This window comes from Hylobates moloch, unplaced genomic scaffold (genome assembly GCF_009828535.3).
Source record: "Hylobates moloch isolate HMO894 unplaced genomic scaffold, HMol_V3 SCAFFOLD_17, whole genome shotgun sequence".
Lineage (NCBI taxonomy): Eukaryota > Metazoa > Chordata > Mammalia > Primates > Hylobatidae > Hylobates > Hylobates moloch.
In genome coordinates this window covers 83,810,671-83,829,601 of record NW_026652292.1, presented here as the reverse complement: position 1 = coordinate 83,829,601, position 18,931 = coordinate 83,810,671, and the positions used below count along the sequence as shown (strand labels likewise).

General features: G+C 44.3%; 1 protein-coding gene across 1 annotated transcript in view; it reads right to left on the bottom strand.

Moving 5' to 3' along the window:
* The window catches only part of LOC131381648 (collagen alpha-1(I) chain-like), a 29,920-nt gene that overhangs the window by 10,830 nt on the left and 159 nt on the right, over nt 1-18,931 (bottom strand). Inside the window, exons 2-4 of the mRNA XM_058430113.1 lie at nt 18,794-18,924; nt 18,444-18,620; nt 14,987-18,251 (exon numbers count right to left, since the gene is read on the bottom strand). Coding sequence (XP_058286096.1) covers nt 17,457-18,251; nt 18,444-18,620; nt 18,794-18,924 — 1,103 coding nt within the window. The 3' untranslated portion in view covers nt 14,987-17,456. The remainder of the gene's footprint in view (nt 1-14,986; nt 18,252-18,443; nt 18,621-18,793; nt 18,925-18,931) is intronic.

The following is an 18,931-nucleotide window of genomic DNA, read 5'->3' as shown; positions in this document are numbered from 1 at the left end:
ACATAGTCTATGGCCTGGTCAGGCAGCCATGGCAGATGAGAAAAGCTTCAACATCGACTTTATTGTGCTGCTGGGTTTTTTCTGCTGGCTCTCAGCACGTTTCTCATGAGCCATGATCAGCCTCAGGTCTATGGCACCTTCTGCAGCTATGTCATGGTGACTGGGAACATTACCTGAAGCACGTGCCACTGCTACCCCAAGGCAGGTGATGGTGAGGCTGGGTGGGGTAGGAAGGTTAGAGACCACGCCTCTATCTCTTGCATCAACTCTTCATCTTTCAATCATCTCCTCATTCTCATTTTGACTCTCTGTTTACTTCTTTCTGCTCTCCTGAGCATTCATCCATCCATCCATGTTTCCATCCATACTTTCATCCACCCATCTATTCATCTATTCATCCATCACTTAGTAGAAGGGTTGATCAGAAGCCCGCAGGATCTGGAACCATGAAACGAACACCATGGAGGAGAAGAAAGGAAGCACAACACATTACTCATGTGCTTAAACTAAAAGCCAATGAGTGCTTTAAAGCTGAGGCTGAGAAAGTGAGGTTCTATAGCTGAGTGGCAGAGTTTGGATTGGAGCTCAGATGTGCAAATGTAAGCGCATTCTTGTTTTTGATTTCTCCATTTCAGGGTCCCAGAGCTTTCTGGGGTGGGTCAGGTCTAATCTTGGTGGAATGCATTAAGCAATTCCTTTTTTTGTTTGTTTGGTTTTTTTAGATGGAGTCTCACTCTGTCACCAGGCTAAATTGCAGTGGCAAAATCTTGGCTCACTGCAACCTCTGCCTCCTGGTTACAAGCAATTCTCCTGCCTCAGCCTCCCAAGTAGTTGGGACTACAGGTGCACACCACCACACCTGGCTAAATTTTGTATCTTTAGTAGAGAGGGAGTTTCACCATGTTGGCCAGGATGGTCTCAATCTCTTGACCTCGTGATCTGCCTGCCTTGGCCTCCCAAATTGGTGGGAGTACAGGCATGAGCCACCGCACATGGCCTGAGCAATTCTTTATCTTTTGGAGTCTTAATGTATTCCTAGCCCTGGGAGTGATTTAGGATGGGAAAAGCACTGGTATGAGAGCCTTGTGTTCTAGTCCCAGTTCTGTCGCAAACTTTGTGTGTGATTTTTGTCCTTCTGAGCCTCAGCTTTTTATCTGAAAAATGGGACTCAGGCCTCTATTTTGCACAGCCTCACAGGGTATAAAGATCAGAGAAGAGATTAAAGAGAAGACAATTTTGTTAAACTCTACAGTGTTGTATGTAGTGAAAGGCTGCCAGGTACTGATAACCCTGAGAGAAGGACATGTCAGCTCCAAAATCAAATCTGTTACTTTTTCATTTTTATTTTTAACTTTAGACACAAAAATGTTTCTTTTTTCTTGAAGTACATGCTTAAGAAGCTCTGATAACAACATTAATGTTTTTCTCTCCCTTTTTTTTTTGAGATGGAGTCTCACTCTGTTGCCCAGGCTGGAGTGCAATGGTGCAATCTTGGCTCACTGCAACCTCCCCCTCCCAGGTTCAAGCAATTCTCCTGCCTCAGCCTCCCAAGTAGCTGGGACTACAGGCACATGCCGCCACAACCAGCTAATTTTTTGTATTTTAGTAGAGACAGGGTTTCACCGTGTTGCCCAGGCTGGTCTCAAACTCCTCTGAGCTCAGGCAATCCACCCGCCTTGGCCTCCCAAAATGCTGGGATTACAGGACTGAGCCACTGTGCCTGGCCCTGTTTTTCTTTTGAAAATATTTTAATTTACTTTTTTTGTTGAAGGTATTGCAGGTAAGTATTCATTTCTAGCTTTAAAGATAATTTACCTCAGATTCATTTATATTTCTTTTTCTGGTTTTTGTTCTATGTAGCTGTGGAAATGTTCCTTCCATCTTTGTAAAAAAATTTTTCTCTCACTGATTTATACTGTTTTTTTCTACTCTGGTCTCGTGCAGCTTGGCTATTTTTCAGTATTTAATCTATTTATTTTGTTGACACACTGCATTTCTGAATTCAAAGACTTATATCTGGTTTTCAATTTTAGAAACTATAAGTCACCAAGTCTGAATATTGACTTTAATTTGGAAAATATATTCTGTAGGCTAGGCGCGGTGGCTCACGCTCATGCAGTGCTGTAATCCCGGCACTTTGGGAGGTCGAGGCAGGCGGATTATCTGAGATCAGGAGTTCAGGACCAGCCTGGCCAATATGGGGAAACCTCATCTCTACTAAAAATACAAAAAATTAGCTGGGCGTGGTGATGAGCACCTGTAATCCCAACTACTTGGGAGGTTGAGGCAGGAGATTCACTTGAACCTGGGAGGCAGAGGTTGCAGTGAGCCGAGATAGCACCATTGCACTCCAGCCTGGGCAACAAGAGTGAAACTCTGTCTCAAAAAAAAAAAAAAAAGTTATTGTAACTTCCTAAGAATTTTAGCTTTCTAAATTTAAAGTTTCTAGAATATGTATTTTCCCAAACAGCAAACATATCAACAAAGCATACCTGACAAAAATATTTCACAATTTTTTTGGCAGACAACAGCATCTCATGAAAAATTTCAAGTTATTTAGAATATATCTTTCCCTCAATTATACTATAAAGTAACAGTAATTCATAGAGTGTGTTTTTACTACAGAAAAACTGATTTTATGTTTTCACAAAATTTTGAAAACTACCCCCACTGAAAGGAATAATACCTAAATATGGGCAGAATGCCACTTTCCTCTATGACTAAGATAACACTCTCAGGATTATTTACTGAAATTCAGGGTTTTGGCGTCAATCACCATGCTTCATCATGAACACTTTTCTGAATCCAAATTCTATTTGAATTTTCTATTTAATCCAGAAATTAATTTTTAAATCTTATAGAAGTTTTATGTAGATAGATATTACTTGTTGAACTCACTTTAGTAGATGCCTTCGACTGTTATTTACAATGCCTAGAAAATACTACCTGCTGGGTTTCTGCTCTCATAAATTCAATGACATATTTTAGTCCTAAAACCTTTCCATTTAATGGGTATTTTTTGTTTACTGGTTAAAAATTCTTCCCATTGGAGCGCCTCTGCCCGGCGCCCCCACTGTCTGGGAAGTGAGCAGTGCCTCTGCCCGGCAGCTGTGCAACCCTCCAAGTGTGAAGCGACAGTCTTGTGTGTGATCTTTCTGCCTTCCCCAGATTTGCATTTTCGACATTAAAGTTTACTTTTAAATTAAAAGTTAAAAAAAATTCTTCCCATTTATTTCCATGGCTAATTAGTCAAACTTTCTTATACAGTCATTTAACATTATTTATGTTCATGCAGTTGTTGTACACCAAAATAGTTAATTGATGTAATGGCCTTAATATAACTTAATAGGCCGGGCGCGGTGGCTCACGCCTGTAATCCCGGCACTTTGGGAGGCCAAGGCCGGCGGATCACGAGGTCAGGAGTCCGAGATCAGCCTGACCAACATGGTGAAACCCCGTTTCTATTAAAAATACAAAAATCAGCTGGGCGTGCTGGCGCACACCTGTAATCCCAGATTACAGGAGGCTGACGCAGGAGAATCGCTTGAACCCGGGAGGCGGAGGTTGCAGTGAGCCGAGATCGCGCCATTGCACTCCAGCCTGGGGGCCAAGAGCAAGACTTCGTCTAAAAAAAAAAAAAAAAAAAAGAAAATACTTTAATAAGAACAAGTACAAAATAATATTGTCTTTAAAGAAAGCTATGAGCATAAGGTAATCTGACCATTATAGTCATTAGTATTTTGTGCATACAATGTGTGAGACATTATTCTAAGCCATTAAACATTTATAGGCTTAACACCTAAGAGTTTAAAGTGAATATATATATATATATATATTTTTTTTTTTTTTTTTGAAACGGAGTCTCGCTCTGTCGCCCAGGCTGGAGTGCAGTGGCGTGATCTCGGCTCACTGCAAGCTCCGCCTCCCGGGTTCACGCCATTCTCCTGCCTCAGCCTCCCGAGTAGCTGGGACTACAGGCGCCCGCCAACACGCCCGGCTAATTTTTTGTATTTTTAGTAGAGACGGGGTTTCACCATGTTGGCCAGGATGGTCTCGATCTCCTGACCTCGTGATCCGCCCGCCTTGGCCTCCCAAAGTGCTGGGATTACAGGCTTGAGCCACCGCGCCCGGCCTAAAGTGAATATATTAAACATTTATTGAATAAGAAAAACTGGTACCTTTAAAAATTATATTTTAATTGAAATATTATTATTGGCCGGGCGCGGTGGCTCGCGCTTGAAATCCCAGCACTTTCGGAGGCCGAGGCGGGCGGATCACGAGGGCAGGAGATCGAGACCACGGTGAAACCAGGGTTCAAGTGATTCTCCTGCCTCAGCCTCCCAAGTAGCTGGGATTACAGGTGCATACCACCACGCCTGGCTAATTTTTTGTATTTTAAGTAGAGACGGGGTTTCACCATGTTGGCCAGGCTGGTCTCGAATTCCTGACCTCAAGTGATCCACCCGCCTCAGCCTCCCAAAGTGCTGGGACTACAGGCGTGAGCCACCGCACCCAGCCTGTACTTTCTGTCTTACTTAAATATTGATAAATATAGAAGGGAGGCTTTGTTCTCCTGCTTTATACATTCCAAAGTCAAATTGCAATTTTATTAACTTCCTTTTTATTCAGTAATTCATTTGTCTCCTACAGTAAACGTAAGTATTAACTAACACGATTATAGTCATATTCTCCATCTTAATAATGGAGTAAAGTGTGTGTTATTCATTGATTGGGTTAGAGCCTTATTTTATATTTTTATCTCATGTCATTTCATGTCAAGTACCTAAGATATAAATTTTTATAAAATACTATGAAATAAAAATAAATGTCTTTTGCTTGAGCTCAGGAGTTCAAGACCAGTCTGGGCTACATGGCAAGACCCCATCTCTACTAAAATTACAACACGCAGCCAGGAATGATGGTGTGTGCCTGTGATCCTAGCTACTCAGGAGGCTGAGGCAGGAGGGTCCCTTGAACCAAGGAGGCAGAGGTTGCAGTGAGCCAAGATCATGCCACTGCACTCCAACCTGGGTGACAGAGTGAAGCCTTGTCTGAAAAAAAAAAAATACATACATACATAAATGTCTTAATAGGCACAAATTATGATAGTAATGTTATAGTTACAATGTCATAGTAATCAAATAATATAGTACTACCATAGGAATAGAATTATGTAAATTAAAAGAATAAAATTGAAGGTATATTAATAAACACACTAATTTTAGGTAAACATAATTTTGTCAATCATGCTAGGAAATTCCAATAGGAGAAATTGTTCAAAACATAATGCTAAGAAATCAGTTTTCAACATGCAAATATAATGGATATACATACACATATATTAAATAAAATAGAGTAAATGAATAGCCATATAACAAGTAAAAAGAAAGTATTAATTAAATTACTTTCACATAGAAAAGCTCAGTGTCAAATTGCATAAATTCTAAATTTCACCAATATTTAATAAATACATAATATAATTTTTTCACAAAAACTTTCAGCAATAGCAGAGATAACATTTTTCTATTAATCTATTAGCCAGGGGTACTGTGATACCAAAACCATGGCTGGGCATGGTGGCTCATGCCTGTAATCCCAGCACTTTGAGAGGACGAAGTGGGCAGATCATGAGGTCAGGAGATCAAGACCATCCTGGCTAACATGGTGAAACCCCGTCTTTACCAAAAATATAAAAAATTAGCTGAGCATGGTGGCACACGCCTGTCATCCCTGCTACTTGGGAGGAAAATTGCTTGAACCAGGAAGTCAGAGGTTGCAGTGACCCAAGATTGCGTCACTGCACTCCAGCCTGGGCAACAGAGTGAGACTCTGTCAAAAACAAAAACAAAAACAAAAAACAGACAAAACAATTACAAGAAAAGAATACTACGAACCAAAATTCCATATAAATATAGAATTCCTGATGAAATTATTAGAAATGTTAGCAAACTAAATCCAGCAACATGTAAAACTGATTGCATACCATGACCAAGTAATAGTTTGTCATAAATGCAGTGTTGGCTTAATATTTTAAAAATCAACCAACATACTACAAAGTGTTACCTGAACAATAGAAAAAGGTGATAATTTAAACAGACACAAAAAGTGTGACAGATCCAGCACCCATTCATGATACAACACTCAGAAATCTACTAGAAAGGAACTTGTAAGACCTGCTAAAAAGCATCTATAAGAAATCAATAGCTAATAGTATACTTAATGGTAGATGATTGCAGGCTGTATCTGTAAGTTTAAAAATGGAACAAGAATGTACACTTTTTCCACTCTGTTTAACATTGTACTGGAAGTATTAGCCAGAAAACTATACTAGATAAATAAATAAAACTTTCAGATTAGAAAAGAATTAGAATACTATTTTCTTGCCATAATGTTATATAAAAAAACTATGATAAATTTACCAAAAAGTACTTGAGTTAATAAACAATTTTATTAATGTCACAAAAGATTAATAAACAAGGTTAAATAACACTTTTATATAACATAATCAACAGACTGAAAAATTATGAAAAAAATAATAACATCATAAAAACTAGGAATATATTAAAAGCAAGTACACATGCTTTACACTGAAAATTATTTAAAATGCTGAAAGAAATTTTTAAAACTCTGTAAGTAAAGATACATCTAATATTCAAGGTTATCAATGAGAAATATTAAGATCAAAATACCCAGCAAATGTATCTACAGATTCAATGCAAATTTCACAGTAAATTATTTTCTTTCTTTTTTTTTTTTTTTTTTTGAGATGGAGTTTCGCTCTTGTTGCCCAGGCTGGAGTGCAATGGCGCAATCTCGGCTCACCGCAACCTCTGCCTCCCGGGTTCAAGCAATTATCCTGCCTCAGCCTCCCAAGTAGCTGGGATTACAGGCATGCACCACCATGCCTGGCTAATTTTGTATTTTTAGTAGAGACAGGGTTTCTCCATGTTGGTCAGGCTGGTCTCGAACTCCCGACCTCAGGTGATCCACCCACCTCGGCCTCCCAAAGTGTTGGGATTAGAGGTGTGAGCCACCGCACCCAGCTATTTTCATAGAAATTGACAAGCTGCTCTTTCTAAATTCTATATAGACATGCAAAAAAATCAAACACACATGAGAATTTTGAAAACAAAAATGAAATTTATTTCTGATATTAATTCTTACTAAAATGTTATACTAACCAAACAATACGGTATTACCATAAGAATTGATTTTGGGAGCCCACCCAGGATTGCTACAGAGCCAAAGGAACCCTCACCCCAGCCAAGAAAAATGGTGAGTGAATGTGCAACCCCAGGAAACCACACTTCTCCCAGAGATCTTTGCAACCCTTGCATCAGGCGATTCCCTTGTGAGCCCCCTCCACCAGGGTCTTGGGTCTGACACACAGAGCTGTGTGGAGTCTCGGTAGAGCAGCTGCTCAGACACACAGAGTCCCAGGAGCTTTACATACTTCAGCCCTGGGACATCCAACAAAGATGACCGCAACTCAGGCAAGGTGGGAGGTTGGTGCATACCCCTAGGAAGGGGGCTGAATCCAGGAGGCTGAGCAGCATCAGTTTGTTGGATCCCACTTCCATGGCACTTGACAATATAAGACCCACTGATTTGGAATTCCAGCCAGTTACTGGTAACAGTGTAGCACCTGCCTGAGATGGGTCAGAGCTTCTGGGTGAGGGGCGGGCTGCCATATTTGCTGTTTGGATGACAAAGCCATTGCAGCCTGTGGGCTTTGGAAAGTCCAAATGATCTGAATGAGGAAGGGACCCCACAGCACAGCACAGCTGCTTTGCCAAAATGTTGCTAGACTGCTTCTTTAAATGGGACCCCAATCCATTTCCCCCATTGTGTGAGTTCTCCCAGCAGGGGCCTCCAGCCACCCCACCCATATTCTATGAACAGAGTTCTGATTTCTCTCTGGGATGGAATGCCCAGGGAGGAGGGGCGCGCTGCCACCTTGGCCGTTTGGGGGACTAAGCCATTTAAGCCTGAGGGTTTGGAGAGTCCAAGCAGCTTTGGGCAGAGGTGGTTCCCCAGCATGCCATGGCTGTTTTGTTGAAGCATAGTCTTACTGCTTCTTTAAGTGGGACCCCAATTCATTCCTCCTTGCTGGGCGGGTCCTCCCAGCCAGGGCCTCCATCTACTTCTGCCCAGGTTCTAAGGCCAATAGAGCTCTAATTTCTCCCTGGCATGAAGTGCCCAGGGGGTGGGGTGGGCCACCATTTTTGCTGTTTGGGCAGGTAAGTTAGTGCAGACTGTGGGCTTTGGATAGCCCAAACCACTTGAGGGCTGAAGGGATCCACAACACAGCACAGCTGCTCTACCAAAACACAGCCAGACTGCTTCTTTAAGTAGGCTGCTGATCCCATTCCTCCTGATTGGGTGAGACCTCCAATCCAAAGCCTTCAGCCACCTTCTACAGGCGTGTTCAGGCAGGCAACAGGTCAGTATGCATTCTGGGATGGAGATCCCAGAGAAAGGGGCAGGCTGCCATCTTTGCTGTTTCACAGCCTTAACTGGTGATACTTCCAGATACTGAAAAAACCAAGGAGACTAGGGTCTGGAGCAGACCTCCAGAAAACCACAGCAGCCCGACACACAGTGGTCAGACTGTTAAAAGAAAAACAAATAAATAACAAAAAATAACCACAATAACCCTATCCGAAGGTCAGCAACCTCAAACATTGAAATAGATAAGCCCACAAAGATGAGAAGTGGCACAAAAATGATGAAAACTCAAAAGTCAGAGTGTGCCCTTTTCTCCAACTGACGGCAACACCTGTCCAGCAAAGGTTCAGAACCGGGCTGAGGCTGAGATGGCTGAAATGAGAGAAGTAGGCTTCAGAATATGAATACAAATGAACTTGGCTGAGATAAATGGGCACATTGTAACTCAATGCAAGGAAGCTAAGAATCACAATAAAACAATTCAGGAGCTGGCAGCCAAAATAGCCAGTATGAAGAGAAACATAAACGACGTGATAGAGCTGAAAAACACACTACAAGACCTTCACAATGTAATCACAAATATTAATAGCAGAATAGACCAAGCGGAGGAAAAAATATCTCAGAGCTTGAAGACTGTCTTCCTGAAATCAGACAGGCAGACACAAAGAAAGAAAAAAAAAGGAATGAATGAAACCTTAGAGACTATGGGATTGTGTAGAGATTGAATATACAACTGATGGGGGTAGCTGAAAGAAATGGGGAGAATTGAACGAAGTTGGAGAACATATTTCAGGATATCATCCAGGAAAACTTCCTCAACCTAGCTAGACAGGCCAACATTCAAATGCAGGAAATGCAGAGAGCCCCACTAAGATATTCTATGAGAAGATTACTCCCAAGACATGTAATCATCAGATTCTCCAAGGTCAAAATGAAAGAAAAATATCTTTTTTTTTTTTTTTTTGAGACGGAGTCTCGCTCTTTAGCCCAGGCTGGACATGCACCACCATGCCTGGCTAATTTTTTGTATTTTTATTATAGATGGGGTTTCACCATGTTGGCCAGGCTGGTCTCAAACTCCTGACCTCAGGTGATCCACCTGCCTCAGCCTCCCAAAGTGCTGGGATTACAGGCATGAGCCACTGTGCCCAGCCTGTTATTTCTGTCTCTTCTGGCTTGTAGGGTTTCCAGTGAGAAGTCTTGCGGGGGTCCAACCCGCTGACCCTGACTCAATGATGGATGAAAGACGTACACTGATACAGATATTCTGCTTTGCCAGTGCAGCTGAGGTTTCAGGCTGCCTCACAGACTAACAGAGGTGCTGTAGGGAGTAGCAGCTGCTGCCCCAACCAGCCAGGGAAACTTGCATTTATTTGGTAAAGATTAAATAACAAAACTTTGAGTAAACACCACTAGAAGGTAATTGACATTGCCAACTTCTCGAGTAGAAAGCAATTAAGCACCCAAGGTAGATCAAAGGTTAGTCTTAGGACCACATGAGTAAACAAGGTAGTTAGATAAACTACTCTACATCTGTTTGTGTTTGCGCCCTAAGTTAGTAACTTAAGGTAAAGTGACCGGGCCACCTTCAGCCAGATCTATTACCGAAGTTGTGCAAAACCCTCAGGCCTTCCAAGAGGGTTTATGGCTATTAGAACTAAAACTTTTTTCACCAGTCTGTCTGAACCCCCACAAGGTCTGCTGTTAGTCTGATGAGCTTTTCTTTGTAGGTGGCCTTGCCTTACTCTCTAGCTGCCCTTAAGATATTTTTCTTTCGGCTGGGCGCGGTGGCTCATGCCTGTAATCCCAGCACTTTGGGAGGCCGAGGCGGGCGGATCACGAGGTCAGGAGATCGAGACCATCCTGGCTAACACGGTGAAACCCCGTCTCTACTAAAAATACAAAAAATTAGCCAGGCGTGGTGGCGGGTGCCTGTAGTCCCAGCTACTCGGGAGGCTGAGGCAGGAGAATGGCGTGACCCCGGGAGGCAGAGCTTGCAGTGAGCCGAGATTATGAATCACACTCCAGCCTGGACAACAAGAGTGAAACTCTGTCTCAAATATATATACCTATGTAGGGACCAGCCCCACAGAGTCTGTGGGTTTTTCTCTCCGTGTGCGGAGATGAGAGATGGTAGAAATAAAGACACCAGACAAAGAGATAAAAGAAAAGACAGCTGGGCCCGGGGGACTACTACCACCAAGATGCAGAGACTGGTAGTGGCCCTGAATGCCTGGCTGCCCTATTATTTATTGGATACAAAGCAAAAGGGGCAAGGTAAAGAGCGTGAGTCATCTCCAGTGATTGATAAGGTCACGTGGGTCATGTGTCCACTGGACAGGGGGCCCTTCCCTGTTAGGTAGCCGAAGCAGAGAGAGAGAGGACAGCTTACGTCATTATTTCTTTTATGCTCTTTTCAGAAAGATCAAAGACTTTAGTACTTTCACTAATTTTGCTATTGCTATCTAGAGGGTGGAGCCAGGTGTAGAGTGGAACATGAAAGTGAAACAGGAGGCCGGGCACGGCAGCTCACGCTTGTAATCCCAGCACTTTGGGAGGCCAAGGCGGGCAGATCACGAGGTCAGGAGATCGAGACCACGGTGAAACCCCGTCTCTACTAAAAAATACAAAAAAATTAGCCGGGCGTAGTGGCGGGCGCCTGTAGTCCCAGCTACTCGGAGAGGCTGAGGCAGGAGAATGGCGTGAACCCGGGAGGCGGAGCTTGCAGTGAGCCGAGATTGCGCCACTGTACTCCAGCCTGGGTGACAGAGCGGGACTCCATCTCAAAAAAAAAAAAAAAAGTGAAACAGGAGCATGACCGCTGAAGCACAGCATCACAGTGAGATGGTTAGGCCTCCAGATAACTGCGGGCGGGCCTAACTGATGTCAGGCCCTCCACAAGAGGTGGTGGAACAGAGTCTTCTCTAAACTCCCCTGGGGAAAGGGAGACTCCCTTTCCTGGTCTGCTAAGTAGCGGGTGCTTTTCCTTGGCACTGATGCTACAGCTAGACCACGGTTTGCTTGGTAACGGGCATCTTCCCAGACGCTGGGGTTACCGCTAGACCAAGGAGCCCTCTAGTGGCCCTGTCTGGGCGTGACAGAAGGCTTGCACTCTTGTCTTCTGGTGACTTCTCGCCGTGCCCCTTCAGCTCCTATCTCTGTATGGCCTGGTTTTTCCTAGGTTATAATTATAGAGCAAGGATTATTATAATACTGGAATAAACAGTAATTGCTACAAACTAATGATTAATGATATTCATATATAATCATATCTATGATCTATATCTAGTATAACTCTTGTTATTTTATATATGTTATTACACTGGAACAGCTCGTGCCCTCGATCTCTTGCCTGGGCACCTGGGTGGCTTGCTGCCCACATACCTAAATGGTTTTTATGATATTATTATTACATTTTGTCCTTAATTTTCAGTATGTTGATTACTGTTATATAAAAGATTTATTTAACCTTGTCTATTAATCTTGTATTTTGTGACATTAATAAAATTTTTTATTAACTGAAGTACGTTTTTGGTTAATTTATCATAGTTTTTAATCCAATATTATGGCAAGAAAATAGTATCCTACTTCTTTTCTAATCTGAAGATTTTATTTATTTTTCTAGTATACTTTTCTGGCTAATACTTCCACAACAGTGTAAAAACAGAGTGGAAAAAGCATACATTCTTGTTCCATTTTTAAACTTACAGATACAGCCTGCAATCATCTACCGTTAAGTATACTATTAGCTATTGATTTCTTTTTTTTTTTTTTTTGAGACGGAGTCTTACTCTGTTGCCTAGGCTGGAGTGCAGTGGCTCAATCTCAGCTCACTGCAACCTCTGCCTTGCAGGTTCAAGCGATTCTCCTGCCTCAGCCTCCTGAGTAGCTGGGATTACAGGCACACACCACCACGCCTGGCTAATTTTTGTATTTTTAGTAGAGATGGGGGTTTCACCATGTTGGTCAGGCTGGTCTCAAACTCCTGACCTCGTGATCTGCCTGCCTCTGCCTCCCAAAGTGCTGGGATTACAGATGTGAGCCACCGTGACTGGCCAGCTATTGATTTCTTATAGATGCTTTTTAGCAGGTCTTACAAGTTCCTTTCTAATAGATTTCTGAGTGTTTTATCATGAATGGGTGCTGGATTTGTTACACTTTTTGTGTCTATTTACATTGACACTTTTTTCTATTGTTCAAGTAACATTTTGTAATATTTTGGTTGATTTTAAAAATATTAAGCCAACACTTCATTCGTGACAAACTATTGCTTGGTTGTGGTATGTAATCAGTGTTACATGTTGCTGGATTTAGTGTGCCAACATTTCTTTTTTTTTTTTTTTTTGAGATGGAGTCTTGCTCTGTCACCCAGACTGGAGTGCAGTGGCACAATCTTGGCTCACTGCAACTTCCGCCTCCTGGGTTCATGCGATTCTCCTGCCTCAGCCTCCCACGCAGCTGGGACTACAGGTGCACGCCACCATGCCCAGCTAATTTTTGTATTTTTAGTAGAGACAAGGTTCCACTATGTTGGCCAGGATGACCTTGATCTCTTGACCTCATGATCTGCCTGCCTCAGCCTCCCAAAGTGCTGGATTACAGGCGTGAGCCACCATGCCCAGCTGTGTGCTAACATTTCTAATAACTTCATCAGGAATTCTATATTTATATGGAATTTTAGTCCATAGTCTTCTTTACTTGTGATTCTTTTGTCTGGCTTTGCTATCACAGTACCCCTGGCTAGTAAATTAATAGAAAAATGTTACCTCTGCTATTGATGAAAGTTTATGTGAAACTCATTTTTATTAAATGTCGGTGAAATTCAGAATTAATGCAATTTGAAACTGAGCTTTTCTATGTAAAAATAATTTAATTAATACTTTCTCTTGTTATATGGGTATTCGCTTACTCTCATTTAATATATATGGATGTCTATTCTTCATTTTTGCACGTTGAAAACTGATTTCTCAGCATTATTTGTTGAGCAAATTTCCTCCACTGGAATTTCTTGGCATCTTTGACAGAATTATTTTTACCTCAAATCAATACCTTCAACTTTTATTCTTTTAATCTACATAAATCAATTCCTATGGTAGTACTGTATTCTTTGATTACTATAACATTGTAACTATAACATCACTATCATAATCTTTGCCTATCAAGGGTTTTGTTTTTGTTTTTGTTTTTTAGACAGTGTCTTGCTCTTGTCACCTAGACTGGAGTGCATTGGCGCGATTTCGGCTCACTGCAGTCTCTGCCTCCTGGGTTCAAGTGATTCTCCTGCCTCAGCCTCCCAAGTAGCTGGGATTACAAGTGCCCACCACCACGCCCAGCTAATTTTTGTATTTTTAGTAGAGACGGGGTTTCGCCATGTTGGCCAGGCTGGTCTTGAGCTCCTGACCTCAGGTGATCTGCCCGCTTTGGCCTCCCAAAGTGCTGGGATTACAGGCGTGAGCCATCATGCAGGTCTGGACATTTATTTATTTTCTGAGACACCATCTTGCTCTGTCACCCAATCTGCAGTGCAGCATGATGATCTTGGCTCACTCCAACCTCTGCCTCCTGGGTTCAAGGGATCCTCCTGCCTCAGCCTCCTGAGTAGCAGGGACCACAGGCATGCACCACCACATATGACTGACTTTTGTAGTTTTGGTAGAGATGGGGTCTTGCCATGTAGCCCAGGCTGGTCTTGAACTCCTGAGCTCAAGCAAAAGACATTTTTTAATTTTATACTGGTTTACAAAAGTTTATATCCTAGGTACTTGACATGAAATAATATGAAATAAAAATATAAAATAGGCTGGGCATGCTGGCTCACGCCTATAATCCTAGCATTTTGGGAGGCCGAAGCCAGAGGATCACAATATCAGGAGATCAATAACATCCTGGCCAATATGGTGAAACCCCATCTCTAGTAAAAATACAAAAGTTAGTTGGGCGTGGTGGCAGGTGCCTGTAATCCCAGCTACTCAGGAGGCTGAGGCAGGAGAATTGCTTGAACCAGGGAGGATGAGGAGGTTGCAGTGAGCCAAGATCATGCCACTGCACTCCAGCCTCGGCTGTAACTTAATCAATAAATAACACAAATTTTACTCCATTGTTAAGATGGAGAATATGACTATAATCGTGTTAGTTAATACTTATGTTTACTGTGGGAGACAAATTAGTTACTGAGTAGAAATGATGTTAATAATATTGCAATTTGACTTTCGAATGCATAAAGCTGGCAAACCAAGCCTCCCTTCTATATTTATCAACACTTAAGTAAGACAAAATGAATTTGAATAAGAACAAATAAAAAATAATTATATAGTTTTTAAAGAAAGCTATGAACAAAAGACAATCTGACCATCACAGTCAGTAGTATTTCATTCATACAATATGTAAGACAATATTTTAAGCCATTAAACATTTTTAGACCTAACACCTAAGAGTTTAAAGTGAATATGTTAAATATTTATTGAATAAAAAACTGGTACCTTTAAAAATTAGATTTTAATTGAAATATAATTATTAGGCCAGGCACGGTGGCTCATACCTGTAATTCCAGCACTTCGGAAGGCCAAGGCAGGCGGATCACCTGAGGTCACGAGTTCAAGACCAATCTGACCAAAATGGTGAAACCCCATCTCCACTAAACATATAAAAATTAGGTGGGCGTGGTGGTGTGTGCCTGTAATCCCAGCTACTTGAGAGGCTGAGGCAGGAGAGTCACTTAAACCTGGGAGGCAGAAGCTGCAGTGAGCCAAGATCACACCATTGCACTCCAGTCTGGGCAACAGAGCAAGACCCCATCTCAAACAAACAAACAAAAAAAAAAGATTATTCACAAAAATGGAAGTAAAATTTCCACAAATGTATAGAGCCAAAACCAGAGAAATAAATATAAATGGAACTGAGAGAAATTGTCCTTAAAGCTGGAAATGGATTCTTACAATACCTTCAACAAAAAACTGTAAATTATTTTCAAAAGAAGAACATTAATTTGGTTATCAATAGGAGCTTCTTAAGTGTGTAGTTCAAGAAAAAAGAAACATTTTTGTGTCTAAAGTTAAAAATAAAAATGAAAGAGTAAGAGACTTGACTTGGGAGCTGACATGTTCTTTTCTCAAGGTTATCAGTACCTGGCAGCCTTTCAACTACATACAACATTCTAGAGTTTACAAAATATTTTTATATCCCATCTCTTCTATGATATTTATGTACTGTTTGGCTGTGCAAAATAGAGGCTAAAGTCCCATTTTGCAGATGAAAAAGCTGAGGCTCAGAAAGACAAACATCACACACAAAGTTTGGGTCACAACTGGGATTAGAACACACGACTCTCAAACCAGTGCTTTCCCATCACTAAATCACTCCTAGGGCTAAGAATACATTAAGACTCCAAAAGATAGAGAATTGCTCAATGCATTCTATCAAGATTAGACCTGACCCACCCCAGAAAGCTAAGCTGCTCTGGGGCCCTGGGGTGGAGAACTCAAGAAAGAGAATGATGCCTACATTCACACATCTGAGCTCCAATCCAAACTCGGCCAGTCAGTCATAGAACCTCACTTTCTGAGCCTCAGCTTTTTCTGCTATAAAACGGAACTACAGAAGGCTCCAAAAAGATCAGAATAAGGGCAGAACTGCACTCTAAATGCAGGAGTGCCTGGCAGGTGGAAAGCACTCATTGACTTTTTAGTCTAAGCACACGAGTAATATGTTGTGTTGCATCGTGTCTCCTCTATGGTATCTGTTTCATGGCTCCAGATCCTGAGGGCTTCTGATCAACCCTTCTGCTAAGTGATGGACGAATAGATGAATGGATGGGTGATTGAAAGGGTGGATGAACTGATGCATAGATGGATGAATGCTCAGGAGAGCAGAAAGAAGTAAACAGAGTCAAAATAAGAATGAGGAGATGATTGAAGGATGAAGAGTTGATGCATGAGATAGAGGCATGGTCTCCAACCCTCCCATCCCCACCCAGCCTCACCAACACCTGCCTTGGGGTAGCAGTGGCACGTGCTTCAGATGATGTCCCCAGTCACCATGACACAGCTGCAGAAGGTGCCATAGACCTGAGGCTGATCATGGCTCATGAGAAACGTGCTGAGAGCCAGCAGAAAAAACCCAGCAGCACAATAAAGTCGATGCTGAAACTCTTCTCCTCTGCCATGGCTGCCTGGCCAGGCCATGACTATGCACTCCTGGCAGGGGGGTGCATGTCATCCAGCATAAACAGCCTGACAGGCTCACAGGGAGGGACGAAGCTCTGTGATTGCTGCCAATTGAGGCTTAAAGTTAAAGGGAGAACAAGACCCCCTCAGGTCCAGACCCAGTGCCTGGGCCCACAAGTTCAGATGGCAAGAGGCAGCAAACTTCAGTGAACAATTGCACCCACCCACCCACTCACCTTCTCTCCTCACCCTCCTGCCTTCCCTGTAGGTTAAGCCGTCCTGCAGGGCATGTATGAATCTAAATGAGAGAGTACGCAGGAAAGAGAGAAGGGAAGGTTACCAGGACTGGGCCTCAGCCAAGGCTTTGACATCACCTTATTAGCCTACTATAGGGATGAACTAGGTGGACAGGTGGCCGTATTATTTCACTGTATTAATACAAACACACCTTCCAGCCCTGGGAAGCAGCATACAATTCTGCAGCCAAGAGACGTTAGAATGCTACTGGAGAATTCCAGGATCTCACGGGCTGGATTTTAGAGTCCTGAATTTTAGACTTTTCAAGGACATGTGCCCATCTGGGGTTCAGGCATAATAGGCTATATTTACTGATGGTGACTGCGTGCATGCCACCGTAACATGTTACACTATTAACTCATTTAAGGGACTCCATGAGGCAGATACTGCTGTCTTCACTTTACAGAGGACACTGAGCACAGGCAAGTAACTTCCCCATGGTCACACAGCTGGAAATAGCAGAGTAGCTGGGATGTGAACCCAGAGTCCGTGTACTTAGCCACAGTACAGTCCTGCATAACTACAAAACAAGCTTATGTGTGTGAGCATCTATCTGCCCAAGCAGACAAGTGTCAAACTACGCGAATGCTGTCCAAGCACTGCGTAAGCATACACTTCTCTGAAAGCGTTCTGCTCATCAACAGGGCCAGCCAGTGACTTTTCTGATCGCTTAATGCACCTATCCAGTCTCTCCACAGGCGGCTCCTGGGGTCTGCCGGGGGTGCTGGCGTCGGGTTGGCCCTGGCGCTGTCCCCAGCCCCAGCTCCCCTGCCCCTGCAGCGCCATAAGGCCGGACTCCTGGGCGTGTCCTGGGTTCTGGCCCACTCTCGACGCCAGCTGCCCGCGCCCGGAGCGGATGGGCCTGGCCCGGCTCCACCCCGCAGGGCTCAGCGGCTCAACGGGTCGCCCAGGGGCGCGGGCCTGGCTTCGTCCTCGACGCCCACGGTGTCCGCCCTGGCCCTGGCTAGGCCGACGGCGGCCGGGTCCGGGTGGGGCTCGGGCTTGGGGCGCGCCCCTCCCATCTCTCCAGGGTCCGCGTCCTCGCCGCCGCCAGGTCCTGCCGAGACCCCCGGTGGCCCCGGCTCCAGTGGCTGCAGCGTCGCCATCGCCCGGCAGACCCCGGCCGACCTCAAAGCGACCGCGCGGTGGGGCCGGCGGGGACTGGGGCTGCGCAGCGCGGCCTGGGGTGGGGGCGGCGGGGCCCCCAGGAGCTGCTGGGAACCGAGGGTCCTGGGGCGGTCCCGCCCCGCACAGCTCCGGGTGGGCTTGGGGAGGGAGACACACTCTCAGCCCACCCCGCCCCGCCCGACAGCGCTCCAAGTCCTGAGTCCCCTCACCCCCATTCTACAGACACGAAGGTGAGGCCAAAGACCGGACGCTCACTTCCTATTTGCTGCCTGCTGCGTGGACACCACCGACCTATTGTTTACAGCGGTCAGCGACCCGCCCCCCAGACCCCCAGGACCCCGCTTCCGGGGGAGGAGGGTGTTCTCAGCAACGGCGACCCGCACCAAAGCCCTCCTCACCCGGGGTCACCGCCCCAGCCGGTGCGAGGCCCGCAGGGCGCTGGGGATGCGCGACCGACTCCCGTGAACCTGCTCCTCGCGCGTCAGGAAAGGCTGTGCACCCAACTAGGCTCTGTGAGGACGGACTGAGGTCGGCCTGCAGGCTGCGGCCCCGAAGGCAGGGTTTGTAGAGAGGTGATTCGCGAGCCTGGAGGAAGGATGGGCTGTGCGTGCGTGCGTGCGTGCGTGCGTGTCTGTGACTGTGTGTGCGTGTGTGTGAGACTGCGTACGTGCGCGCGTCTGTGTCTGTGCGCGCGTATATGTCTGTGTGTACGTCTGCGTGTGCGTGCGTGTATAATTTCTAAATGGATATCACCTTACACTTCGCAAGGTTAAAAAATGACCCCTGGGCTGTGCCAGGCCAAGCATGAAGAGAAAGCCCCGGCTGAAAGTGCCTGGAGGCCCCCGGCTGTCACTCTCGCCACATTCCGTGAAGTGTGCGGTTGTAACTTCTGTCAC